This window comes from Lycorma delicatula, chromosome 9 (genome assembly GCF_047948215.1).
Source record: "Lycorma delicatula isolate Av1 chromosome 9, ASM4794821v1, whole genome shotgun sequence".
NCBI lineage: Eukaryota > Metazoa > Arthropoda > Insecta > Hemiptera > Fulgoridae > Lycorma > Lycorma delicatula.
Genome location: NC_134463.1, coordinates 85,890,735 through 85,905,553, shown reverse-complemented (window position 1 = coordinate 85,905,553; position 14,819 = coordinate 85,890,735). Strand labels below are relative to the sequence as shown.

General features: G+C 28.0%; 1 protein-coding gene across 6 annotated transcripts in view; it reads left to right on the top strand.

The window, feature by feature from the left end:
- The window catches only part of Atg12 (Autophagy-related 12), a 257,464-nt gene extending 244,310 nt beyond the window's left edge, over positions 1-13,154 (top strand). For 4 of the 6 annotated variants that reach the window (XM_075374495.1, XM_075374497.1, XM_075374498.1 and 1 more), the window contains 3 exons: positions 3,646-3,793; positions 5,989-6,125; positions 10,998-13,154. In XM_075374495.1, the coding sequence (XP_075230610.1) occupies positions 3,646-3,793; positions 5,989-6,125; positions 10,998-11,120 (408 nt within the window). In that variant the 3' untranslated portion in view covers positions 11,121-13,154. Of the gene's footprint in view, positions 1-164; positions 575-601; positions 699-3,645; positions 3,794-5,988; positions 6,126-10,997 lie in introns of those variants that run through there. The other 2 variants (XM_075374499.1, XM_075374501.1) reach the window with 2 other exon arrangements.
- The last annotated feature ends 1,665 nt before the right edge of the window (positions 13,155-14,819 follow it).

Here is a 14,819-nt window from a genome sequence, read left to right as displayed (position 1 = left end):
TAAAATTACATATTTCCTAAATAAAATACCTAAACATTGAGATAAATTTTAATCGTTAAGATTCTTGCAGTGCTATAAAGAAGATCAGTCTAATTTTATTTGTATTTTTTTAAAGAAGTTTCTTAATTTGGAAATATGAAGGAATAAAAATTGTATCTCCCGCGCAAAAAAACAGACAATGGCTCGTATCAGCCTATGTTCAAAACAGATTATGATAGTGATTCACTTTGTTATGCATGTGAATTTATTTTATTAGTTCCACTATTTGTTTTTATTTTCTTTACTTTCGCGTTTAAGAACTTTTTGCAGAGCGTTAACTTTTCTAGGTTCGTGTGCACATATGTGTTATTTAATATATTAAATTACGTACGCCTGTTTTTGTTAAGTTTTATTGAAACCGTTTCAAGCATAAATTGATAATTTTTTAGGTAGACAGACATTTCTTAGCAGCTAGAAGATTCTTACACTACTCATATTTGTGAAATTTAAGGCTGAATTTTATTAGTGTATTTATAATTGTAAGCGTACCATAACCTCAAAGTACATAACCTAACAAAAATATATCTAACGTGAGGTTAGTATAGTACTATTGACTTTACTAGTTTTTTCATTTATTTATTTACTTGTTTTTGCTTGTGCATTCAAACTAATGTGAGAAATATAAAAACTGCTTTATGACAATGTTTGTGTTATCTTAGGTTCGGTTTTTTCTATTTCTTAATTGTAATCCTTGATGTTTGTTTATATAATTTATAATTTTATAAATTTTGGCAGTACTTGAATAAACTTTTGTCTGTATTTCGTAAATTTCTTCATTACTAATATTTATTGACTAATTTATCCTTATTTTTCTTTCTGAGTATTATACATACTATTTTATTTTTTATTAAAATATAGATGAGTATTGCCACTTTTACATTTTTGTTGATATTATTCAATTAAGAATTGAACAAATTATTGAAAATTTTATATATAGTTTTTCTACCTGTACTTTTAAAGAAGTAATATATACCTGATATTGATCCTTCTACCTTTGGTGTAATAATTTTGTACATATTCATTAATTACTGTATAACTGGATTTTGTTATAAGCCTAATGTTACCATATTTTCACAATAACAGGTAACTAACAATGTATTGGGTATTATAATATCCAATACATTGATTCTATAATTTGTGTATTTTTCACACAGGAAATTACTGAAAAACTTATGATTCAGTACTTGTATTGTGCAGGCTTTGTGTTATTTCAAATGTAATGTTATATGATAAGTCATTTTTCATGTGGTAAGTTATAAATTCTCGTTGCAAACATCCTTTTCATGATCAATTGAAACAGCTGTGTAGTTGTAAGAGTACAACAGCCAATTTATTACAATTAACAATAGAACAGTTCAACAGTATTAATTTAATGTAGTATTTTTTTAAATTAATGTAGTAATGTTTTGTGTTAGAAAGTACCAGAAGTTTTAAAATTATTAATTATTAAAGAACTTTTTTTACTTAATTAATGTAGCAATTTCAGTTAACATGATGTTTCATTCACAATGTATCAGAAAGTTCTAAAAATAATAAATCTTAAACAGCTGTTTCAAATTAATAATCTTGCAAAGACATTTCAAGTAATCTACACCATCTTCGTATATTATCTAATATTAAAAACTTTGTAAGTTTTTTCCCAAATAATATTTTTGATTTTTCTAGTGTTTGTTCATTTAATGTGTTGTGCTTAATAAATTTTGTGTTTTTGTAAATTTTGTGTTAAATGTGTTGAGGTATTGCTGTGTTATTTAGACAATATTTTTAATGTTTCTATATGTTGCCATGCTTCTGTTAGGGGCATGAGTTGTACCGTTGATTAGCTTTAAAATGGTTTTAAGAAGAAAAAGTTCCATTAATTTGGTAGTGAAACATTTATTCATCACATTTCTATATGCTGTTATAAATGCTGTAATAAATTTACATGAAAGTACTTAAATTTGTTAAGCATATTCAGCAGAGATTAATGCTGTTCTTATATCTTTGATTGCATTTTTATCAAACTGTGATAAACTGTATAAAGTGAATAGTCCTTTATTATTTTTTTTTTTGTTTAATGTTGTTAAATTTAGTATGGTTTGAAAATGAGGCTAACGTACTTGTAAAACAGGTTATATAAAATATGTTGGGTATCATATGTACTTGTCATGAAAATTCTATTTTAATTCCTGACACTTCTGTATTTTCTCAGTCTTTTTCCCAAAGGTTACATTTTTAAATCCTAATCAGGCATGACATTTTTTCATATGCTGCAAAATTTCTATTTCACATTACCTTGCACTAGGTTCAAACTTATACGGTGGATCATTACCAAAATAATAATTAATTAATTAACCAATTATATTAGAACAATTGAATATAAAAAATATCTTATGTAAAAATTTGATTTAAATGTGTATTACTTGTTCTCTCTAAAGAATGGTCTTCAACTAATTTTTTCTGCTACTTCTGATTCTTTTTTCATCAAGTTGCTATTTTCTAAAATATTTAACACATAGCTATTAATATTCTGTTAGGTTAATAAGTTAAAACTGCAGAAGTTTTAATTATTACCATCATCATGGTTAAAAAGAATCAAGTAACACTTACTTTACACATATGAACAATCGGTTCAGTTCATACTTCTTAGAAGTATTTGCCTTCCTCTCCAAATTAGTAATTTAGCTAATTGTAGATTTAGTACTGCATTTATGTTTAACTTTTGATTTACCCAATTGTCAGGTTTGCATCACCAGGAGATAGTATTATAAAAGAAAAATTATATTGTATTCATTGGGATTTTTTCTTTAAGTTTTTTGATTATGGAAGTATGCATTTTTCCCACTTTTTATTAAGAGATTATTTATGTATATATGTAAGGATTTTCAGAATGAATGCTGTTAATAGAAGTTTTAAAAAATCACTTCTTAAGAAAGACTTCAATTGAGACTGGAGTTAATGGATTCATACTCATTTGACTCAAAAGTATGCATAATATAATATATAATTAATTCATTTGAAGTGCATATTAATTGTTTTGATGACAACCTGTTGAAAAAGAAAATGTGAACATTTTTTTTTCATTCAAGAATTAATTAATAATAATACTTTGATAGTTAAAATAATTTGAATTTTTAATTGGTGACATTGATATTGTTAAACATAATTCAGTGAGTATGTCAGAAACAGTGTGCGTCTCTTGCCCCCCTGTTCTCTGCTTCATTTTTATAACGATTCTTCCTTTCTTTGGATTCAAGCAACCCCTATAGATCTAGATCTGAATATAGTAGAGATGTACGTTATTTATAAAGATAACTATTACAGTTTGTGGATAAGAAGGTTTTCATGATAAGTTTAAAGTGTAACTGTTGTACTGTCAGAATGCTTTAGATAAGACCATATGTCTTAGAGGTCCATTGAAATGAAGACATACAGTTCTTAACTAGCTATGACCCATAGTAGCAGTTGGTTGGTGGTTAAATTTAGTAAGAGCGTATTTTTGAAAATAAAAAATGGCTTTTCAGTGAGCTGACTGTTGAAAAGGTGGTTCAGAAGGTATAAATATTAATATAAAACAAGTAAATAAATAATATTTTTATTTAAGGATTTAATTCAATGTTTTTTCAGATCATTAAAATGGGTGATGAGCAGCCTGTTACCACTCCTGATATTAAGCTAGAGACACAAGAAAGTGTGACAGATAGTGCAAATGAACAGGATGCACATTCAGAACAGTCACTCAATGTGGGTACAGTTGAAACTCAAAAAACTAAAAGTAAGTTTTATAAAATTTTATATATCTATAAAAATTTTATTATTTTGGATTTCTGAAATTTTGAAATAATAGGTGTTTTAAAATGTTGATGTAGTAACACCAAATCCACTTCCAAAATTTCACGTAAATCAGTTTTAAGCATAACAGAGATAGTATTCAGAGGAAAATAGTAGAGAATTTATTGGCTTTAAATTATTTAAAAACAAATTATGAGATTAAATTGCAAGAATTGAAGAGATGAATTAATTTTGTTATTGCAGTCATTTTTATAGATAAAGTAGTTCGATAATGAAACACATCTTAAAACTGCTAACAATTAATTTGTCTGAATTTTATTTCATACTGTTTTCATGAATGTTGCTCTCGTATAACACTTGTTTCATACTGTTTATAAATAATTTAAATATAAATCAGGTATTTTAATTTTATCTGTTGGAGTTAGATCATAGCTGTTACTAGAATATACTTATTATTATTCATCTCTTTTATATAAATTTTAAAGGGTCAGTTAATACACACATTCAGCAAGTGTTGCATGACATATTTCCTTCTGGTGTCATACTATTCTAGTTGATGTCAGTTATATGGGGTGGGCGGGAAAAGTCTCTTTACGCTAGTTATGAAATTATTAGGATAGATGCAGCTTTACCTTCTATGGATCTAAAATGTCTCTGTGGGTTCCACCATGTTCAAAGCACAGCTATATGCACTTCCATGTCCGGTTATTTATCCACAACAGCATATCAGGGGTAATCATTTCAAATGCTGACCAACAGCGTCTTGGTATTGCTCGTTGTTGACATATATGCATTTTCAGATATCTCCTTTAACAAAACCCCAGAGTGTAGGTATGGTGAGATCAGAGCTTCTTGTTGACCAAGGCAATGGGGCTGGTAACCCTTCTAATTCATCTTTTATTTCTTATATTTTTTTCTTGCAGATTTCTACCAGAAATATCTACATTTCTGAGGTTACATCATTGCTAAATTGTTGCCATTCACATAAAATCTAACTTAATGTCTCATCAGGTTCAGAAACTATGATTTTTTTCAAGGTACTTGAGTTTTGTATGTTAACAGTTAAACTAGATTGCAAGTTTCAGAGTACATGCCCAAGAGACCAATTGCATAGCCATTATAATAGATATCTAGATTTATGTTAATACAAAATTTATCTGGGTTTTGGAGATTTATTGTTAAATACTTCTCCTAAAAAGTATAATTTAACTACTAATGAGTTAAAAAAGAAAATAAAAAATCAATGAATAAGTTTCCACAGAGAATAAAAAAGAAAAAAATGTAGTTCATCACCAGACAAGAAGAAAAAATAGTTTGTTTTTGAATACCTCATGTAGGTTTTAGTGTAGGTGCCAACTTGAGACAGAGATTTTTTAAGTCTTCTATGTCCATCCTACCACAGTTTTTAAATAAACCACCATTTTTCACTAATAACTTAGAAAAATATTCTTTGTATCCAAATTTTATGAAAACAATGATCTTTAACACAAAGTCTTTATTTTCTTATTTTCATGAAAAATTACAACGTGAGCTGTTGCAAAAATTACTTGTTTTTAAAGACATGTACAAAATATTCAAGAGAATCACAAAATACACTCTCACACACAATCAGTAGAAATTACTACAGACCTTGTTAGGATGGCAAGATTTTTGCCTTTGCTTTAATATAAAGGTAGTTTTATGTGTTTTAAATAAAATCTATTCTAATTTCCACCCAGCCAGTTCAGTATCACTAGATAGTAAGTTTTGGTCTGTAAAAATTCAGTGAAATGTTGATATTATAATTATTTAATTTTATGTATGAATTTTGAAATGTTACATTTAACTTTCATGAGTATTTTCTGACAAAATTTGAATTTATTATTTAGATAAATGCAGTGTGTAATGCTAAATATGATAATTTTAGTTTCTTTAAGAATCAACAATTATTGTTGGTCTGATGGTGCAGAAATTCATAATTTATACACCAAACTTCAGCTGTTGCATACTGGTAATGTGTTAATTTTTTTTTTTATGATTAATTATGTGATATTAAGGACTAAAATAAATAATAATAACAACAATACAAATCAGTAGATAATTTTTTATGTATGAATTACGTAATTTCAGGATGAAAAATGTCTTTGTATATTTTTTTTTTTTGGCATACTTTTACTTATTTGTTTTTTGTTTTAATAGTTGATATATTATTAAAAGCCACTGGTAATGCTCCAATAATGAAGAAAAAGAAATGGGCAGTAGATCCTGAAAGAAAGATAGGTTGTTTAATTGATTTTATTAAAAAATACCTAAAACTTGAACCCTCTGACTCATTGGTAAGTTGTACAATAATTGTGTACTTTTACGCTTAATTATAATTTATCTTTTTCATTATGAAAGTTATATTTAATTTATTGTAAAAATATAGATTATTTAAAATGTTACCTTTTCATTACATATTAATAATAGTGTCATTGACATTGATTGTACTGTTGAAGATAGATGTTATCAGAGTTTTTTATTTAGATAGAAAATATTTATAAAACACCAAACATTTTTAATATGTAATTAATTTATTATCAGGTTAAACCTTCAACTCAACTTTTTGTAACAACAAAATATATTAGAAAAAATAAAGAAAAAACGTACAAATAAACAAAGGCAGTTTGCAACCTGAGTGGGAATTCAATGATAAACCATTCTGTATGCACCATAAGTCAACTTGCACCCTAAAAGATTTATGTCAGTCGATAATTAAGTAACAAATGTTGTTAAAATAGAATGAATATAAAATTGTAACTATTAATTTTAACCTGTTCATTATGGAAATACCATAAATGGCACTCCTGTTGTTGCTGTTTGCATATGGGAAGCCCATATATGGTTTCATGTGTATGCGATAATTTTACACTGCACACATTTACTGTTTACCTACATTGCTAAATAAGTGTAACAAATATATATTAGTTTTGTTTAGGAAAGTAGTATCTATTTTTATATATACAGGTTGCATTGTTGTAGATGTAATATCATATTAAGCTGTCCTTGATGAAAGAATTAGTTGATCGGTGTAAAGGTTATCACAGTGTAATCTATTATGAATATTGTTTGAATAATTATGATTCTTTTTTATTAATAGAAAAAAAGTAGCCTGAGTTTGCTTTACCATTGAACAGAATATGATGATAATAATGCTTTAAAAATTAAATGTGGAATTTATCCTTAAAGTCTATCTTCAGTGAAGTCATATAAGAACTGTACAGAAGACGGTTCTGCTAATTATTTACAAGAAATCCTTTCAAAGAAAAACTTCCAGTACTTTGAAAGCAAGTGTTTAATATTTAATAATATAAGAAATGTTGTTTTATAAGCTCTAGTACTTTTACGAATACTTTATAAATCATTTAACTGAAAATTCTGTTAATATTTTTTTTTTTTTTTTTTGGTGCAAATTCAATCAAGCGAGTAGAGTATTTAAAAAATCTTAGTGATAGAATCATAATCAGGATAAAATCAAAACCTAAGCCGACAATCATTGTTAATGTCTACATGCCTACAAGTGTGTATGATGATGATGATGATGAGGTAGAGTGTGTATATGAAGAAATTGACGAAGCAATTAAACATGTAAAAGGGGATGGATGAAAATTTAATAATAGTTGGAGATTGGAATGCAAGCAAGGATCGGAAAAGGCAAAGAAGGAAGTATTGTGTGGGGGGAATAAAGGCTGGGCAAAAGAAATGAAAGAGGGGACCGAGTTATTGAGTTTTGGATGAAGTATAATTTAATAGTTGCCAACACCCAATTTAAAAATCATAATAGAAGAATATACACATGGGAAAAGTGGGTGATACTGCAAGGTATCAGATAGATTATATCATGATTAAGCAAAGATTTAGAAATCAGTTTGTTAACTGCAAAGCATATCCAGGAGCAGACATTGACAGCAACCATAATTTAGTAATAATGAAATATAGATTGGGGTTTAAAATTCTAAAAAAAAGATGTCAGATGAATTTGTGGAATTTAGAGAAGCTTGATGAAAAGGGGAGGCAAAGAAGATTTTTGAGGACGACATCATAAGAGGTCTTAGTAAAAAAGATAAGGTAGAAAATGTAGAAGAAGAATGGGAAATGTTAAAAAGGAAATTCATAAATTACCAGAAGCAAACTTAGGCAGAACAAAGAGAACTGGTAGAAAACCTTGGATATCAAAAGATATATTGCAGCTGATGAATGAACATAGAAAGTATAAGAATGCTAATGATGAAGAACGTGAAAGGACGTATCAACAATTAAGAAATACTATAAACAGGAAGTGAAAATTAGTGGAAGAAGAGTGGAATAAAGAAAATTGTTCAGAAGTGGAAACATACAAATTATCATTGGTAAGATAAAGGAAAGTTTAGGAAAATTTTGTGATACATAAGTTATAATGTAATAATGTGTTAAATAAATAGTACACTGATTTATAATATTAAAGAAAAGGTTGATAGGTGGCTGGAATATGTACATCCATGGCATTTATAGACTTAGAAAAGGTATTTGATAATGTAGACTGGAATAAAATGTTTAGCACTTCAAAAAATATGGGGTTCAAGTATAGAAATAGAAGAACAATTGCTAACATTTACAGGAACCAAATTGCAACAGTAATTATTGAATAGCATAAGAAAGAAGCACTAATAAAAAAGGCAGTCAGATGACAAGGATGTAACCTATCCCTGTTATTTTTTAATCTTTACATAGAACTAACAGTTAATGAGAACAGTTTAGACCCGGAGTAACAGTGCAAGGTGAAAAGACAAAGATGCTACAATTTGCTGATGATAAAATAATTGTAGCTGAGAGTAAAAAAGATTTAGAGTAATAGTGAATAGCATGGATGATGCAAGAAAATTAAAAAGAACAAAATGAAAGTAATGAAATGTAGTAGAAATTAAGTAGATGGACCACTGAATATAAAAATAGGATGAGAAAAGGCTGAAGGTAGAAGAATTTTGTTATTTGAGAAGTAGAATTACCAAAGATGGACGAAGCAGGAGCGATATAAAATGCCGAATAGCCCAGGCAAAATGAGCTTTCACTCAGAAATATAATTTTCTTACATCAAAAATTAATTTAAACATCAGGAAAAGATTTTTGGAAATATGTGTTTAGAGCGTAGCTTTATATGGAAGTGAAACTTGGATGATCAGAGTACCTGAGAAGAAAAGATTAGAAGCTTTTGAAATGCAGTGATAGGAGAATATTAAAAATCAGATGGGTGGATAAAGTGACAAATAAGAGGTGTTGCGGCAAATTGATAAAGAAAGAAGCATTTGGAAAAATATAGCTAAAAGACAAAGACAGATTTGTAGGTCACATCTTTAGGCATCCTGGAATAGCTGATATTGGAGGGACAGGTAGATGGGAAAAATTGTGCAGGCAGGCAACGTTTGGAATATGTAAAACAAATTGTTAGGGATGTAGGATATAGGGAGTATAATGAAATGAAACAACTAGTACTAGATAGAGAAGCTTGGAGAGCTGCATCAAACCAGTCAAATGACTTAAGACAAAAAAGAAAGAGTATTTATTTTTATATTTAGGAAAAAATACCAAGCTATTTTCTCCTTATTGTTCATGATTGGTCTTTCCATTCCTCTAATAGTATTCATCTCCTTATTCAGAGCGGTTGTCATTTTTCTTCTTTTTTTAACCAGTGTTCTTCCATTCTTAATACATGGCCCTTTGCATTTCAAATACCTTCTTTTCAATTCCATATATGATATCCCACTTTACTGATGTTCTTTTTATGGAGCTTTTAGAGTACAGCTTCTTTTAAAATCCATTTGCAGCTTTTTCATTTACCGAGTTTTTACTCTGTATAATAGCTCGTGCTATCATACATTAACCAATCTTTTTTTTTCCTTCCAATTCTTTTTGACCATGACAACAAATTTAATTTATTTTCTGCTTAACAATTCTGTATGACTTTTTCTTCTGGTTGGAATCCTCTTCTGAAATTATTACTCGTAAATATTTTTGTGAAATTTATCTTAGATATATAGCACGATAAGGTTCGAATAATTTTATCATCATGCAAACTGTATCATGATTATCAAATTCTATTAAAATTTGATAAGCCAAAATTAATGTGTGAAGAGAATTTTTTTTTATATTTATAGATATCCAGTATAATTAAAAATCAGTGATTTCAGATATTACAGTTTTATTTGTTTTTAGTTTTTAAAAAGAATTGTTTCTGTGAATTTTATTTGTAACTTACTCCTTTATATTTTCTGTATGTTTACATAAATAGTTCTTTTCATAACATAAGTCTATTTTCCCATAAATATGTATTTATTAATCTACTTGAAAAAGTATATTTAAATTATTGTGATTCTCAACTGCCTACAATTTTGAATCTGCTGTTAAAAATCTATATTCATTTCAATCATAGTATGAAGACATTGCATCAGGAAGAAGAATGGAAATGAAAAAATTGAACATGTGTGTAATGCCATTGCATCTAAAGTTTTATGAACTAATATATACTACTGCCTTTTGTAAATTTTTTAAAAGAATTTGTATGTATTTGTGTATATACAACTGTTTGTACATAAGCAATGTTATCTACTTATTTTAACCAAATAAAGATTATTAGATTCAAGATGTAAATCTCATTTATATTAGCAGAGATTAATTTTTAAGTTTAGTTTGTTTCGGTAGGCTGTTAACCATCTAAGTTGTATTTTAGTACTATTATCCAAGTCTAGGTAAAGTAACATAAGGTTGCTCACTACTCTGTAACTAGTTATACTTTTAATAGATTCAGAAGTATGATTTATTATCTGGGTTGAACAAAATGAGAGATGACCTAATCATGATAGCTGAAAGGTTTCTCTTTTTTTTGTTTAATGCATAATTCTTATTTGCACACAAAAAATATAATTATAGAAGAAATAATTTTATAATTACTTTTGTAATTTCAGAAAAAATAATTGTATTTCTACATTCTAGTTAATTTTGTGAATATATTCTTTTTTTGTTATAAAAAAGAACGTAAGTTCTTGAAAAAGTTGTTCGAACTTGGCACTTGGAAAACTTTTTTAGTTGTAAATTTATATAAAAGCGTAAATACAAATAAAAAAATACTAGTTAAAGGATGATTTTTAGTTATAAAAAATAAACAGTTATTTTTACTGTTACCTTCTTTTTTTCAGTTTTTGTACGTCAATCAGGCATTTGCTCCATCACCAGATCAGACTGTAAAGAATGTTTTTGACTGTTTTGGTACTGATGGTAAATTAATTTTACACTATTGTAAAAGTCAAGCATGGGGTTGAAATTATACAACTATGGTGATTTATATATATATATATATATGAGATACTTATTGTGATATGTAAATATTGTTATAATTGTGTATAAATGTGTGTTTGAAAATGTGAAGTATAATCTAAGTTTATGAATTGAAATGATTAATTTGCATTATGTGACCCTCTTACATCTGATAACATCTCTTTTTAAGGGTGTAAATTTATTAACACATCCTTAAAAGAGATGACTTTCGTATCTACTTTCATCTTACATTTGTAACTTTTCCTATGATCTCTTACACCTGTTTTAATCATTTATTTTAAGATATCTCTTTTTTAGTTGGCTTTTCTTTCTTTTTGTACTGTGCATCATTATTTTGTCCATTTTTTTTTTAATGTGCCTTACCCAGTATATAGTCTAACACTATAAACAACCATCTTTACCTCTAGTAGATGAAGTTTCTGTACGCTGCTCTTTGAAATTATCATTATAGGATTGTGTAATTGTAAGTTGTAAGGTGTGCAATTTAGTCTTGCCCTGGTTCCTTTCCATATTAATTGAGGCTAAGAATGTTTCCATTTAATGCTGTATAATGCTTACGTCCTCTTTTCATTTCATATTATACATCTATATTCATTTCATATGCTCTTTTTTATAATCTTTATTGTTCTGCAATGAGTTCATATCATACCACTCAAACCTACAGTAAGATGAATAAGAGATATAATTTGTTATTTTGCAGATTGTTTTTAATTTACGTTGTTTTTTATTCATATATTTGTAACTTTATTTCTTTTTAAATGTTCTTGCTATTAATGGTTGTTCAAAATATTATTTTAATTAATTTAAAAAAAATCAATTTTGTTTCTGAAGTGCAATAATTTATATTATTTTTATCAAAATACATTCCTAATAAAAAATTATGTATTTGTTGCGTGAATTTTATATGTAGATTATACATTAACATGTTATTACTTCAATTACATTTTACTTATTTACACTTTGCCTGTATTAAGAGTGGCAGATAAGGTTTCTGAATGTGTCATTTAAAATCATATTTTCTATGTTCTAAGTTCTACTTGCTTGTAGTTTGAGAATGAGAGATACTGCATTTGTTTGCCAATGTGGTAATTCATTATAAAATACTAAGCGATTCAATATGTTTGTAATTTTCTAATTTAAAATTATTAGCAACTTATATACAGATTTATAAACTTAATTTAGCTGTTGTTTTTGTAATTTACATATTCAAAATTAATAAATATATTAAATCTTTACTTTTGTATTTCAGCAGTGACATAACCTTAGTATTAAAAACTATATGACAAAGATAAAATAGAGTATAAAATTCTTTCAGTAAATTCTTTTTCTGTCCCATCTAGCACTATGAAGGGAAACTATTGTAATTGGTCCAATTTGGGCATATGTGGATTTCACCAGATTTTGATGTTTGACACCTAAGGAACCCAAAAAATTTTCCAAATGTTCATATGTATTTGTGTGTGTTCAGTGTCGCCCTCTAAATCACCTTATATCTTCAGAACTACTGGACTGATTTTGAGCAAACTTGGTCATATTATTTATATATATGGGGCATTGATGCCATTAAATTTTTAACATAAAGGACGATGAGGCAGTAGAGCAAGTTCACCCTCATCTCAAAATTTTGCGTAATTAAGTTCTTATTTTTATTAGGTTGTTAACAATTAAAAAGTAATATCTGAAAAAATCTTTTTGCCAACTCTCACCTCCACCCAACAAAAATGCTCTAAACTAGTGGCTAAGTGGTATACTGTGTCAATAATACCCCCTGTTACCACAAGGAGCGCTAGTATAGCACTGATTTGCTAAACTCTGTGTATGAGCCCATGATCGGAAAGTCATAAAACTGTGCCGTCATAATACAATATTGTATCATAGGATAACTTTTGTACTAAATATAGAAAAAAATAGGATGTAAATTTTATGTTTTTGTTTTACTTTTGTTATAGCCAATTATATTTTATATTTAAACTTGATTTTACAATTTTGTTATTTTTTAATAAATGCTTTGTTTTTAACATATATTGTTTTATTGCTGCTTCTCAGAGGGAATACCTAGTGTAATACCTTATGTTAGATACCTACCTTATGTTAGATACCATTTTTTAAATATTTGTGCCTAATTTTATTTTTAATTACTGATTTATTTTTAATTACTGATTACAAAATTAAAAATGCATGTAGATGTTATTTATATTGTTAAAAAATGCGTGATGAAATTTTTCACCAATAGAAAGATTTTTCTCTCCCACCAAATTGACAAATTATTGTATATATAATTGTATGAGCTTAGTTTAATGTAAGCTTACACTAAATTTTAATGTAATTTATAGATTAAAAATAGTAATTTTATATAGAATTCAGGAAGTAAATATAGTGGCTGGGCAAACAGAATGAAAGAGGGTACCAACTAAGAAATACTAGTGCAAACTAGCGAAAGAAGAGTGGATTAAAGTGTTCATAGTGGAAAGAGAAATGAACATTGGTAAAATAGACAGAGCTTATAGGAAAGATAAGGAAAATTTTGGGGTACATAAATTAAAATCTAATAATGTGTTAAACAAAGATGTTACACCAATTTATAATACGAAAGGCAAAGTCGATAGGTGGGTGGAATATATTGGTGGAATAAATATAAGAGTTATACGGAGGAAGTGAATTAGAAAATAGTGTTATAGAGGAAAAAGAGGAAGTCAGAGAGGATGAAAGGGGAGAAACAATACTGAGATCTGAATTTAAGAGAGCATTAAAAGATTTGATTGGCAGAAAGGCTTCTGGAATAGACAGAATACCTGTAGAATACCTGTAGAATTACTGCACAGTGCAGATGAGGAAGCGATTGATAGATTATACAAACTGGTGTGTAAGATTTATTAAAATGGGGAGTTCCATCGGACTTCAAAAAGAGTATTACAGTCATGATACCAAAGAAAGCAGGAGCAGATAAATGTGAAGAATGTAGAACAATTAGCTTAACTAGCCATGCATCTTACCTAGAATTCTGTACAGAAGAATTGAGAGGAGAGTGGAAGAAGTGTTAGGAAAAGACCAAAAGTATAGGGACAAGGGGAGCAGTTTTAGGGCTCAGACTAATAGTAGAAGAAATATTAAAGAAAAACAAACCAACATACTTGGCATTTATAGACCTAAAAGGCATTTGATAATGTAGACTAGAATAAAATGTTCAGCATTTTAAAAACGTTAGGGTTCAAATACAGAGATAGAAGAACAATCGCTAAAAAATGTTCAGCATTTTAAAAACGTTAGGGTTCAATACAGAGATAGAAGAACAATCGCTAACAACAGGAACCAAACAGCAACAGTAATAATTGAAAAACATGAGAAAGAAAGCCATAATAAAAAAGGGAGTCTGACAAGGATGTTCTATCCTATGCCCGTTACTTTTTAATCTTTACGTAGAAAAAGCAGTAAATGATGTTAAAGAACAATTTAGATCTGGAGTAACAGTACAGGATGAGAAGATAAAGATGCTATGATTTATTGATGATATAGTAATTCTAGCAAAAAGATTTAGAAGGAATGAGAGTAAAAAAGATTTAGAAGGAATAATGAATGGCATGGATGAAGTCCTATGCAAGAACTACCACATGAGAATAAACAAGAACAAAACAATGTAAAAATAGGAAGAAGAAAGATTATGGAGGTAGAAGAATTTTGTTATT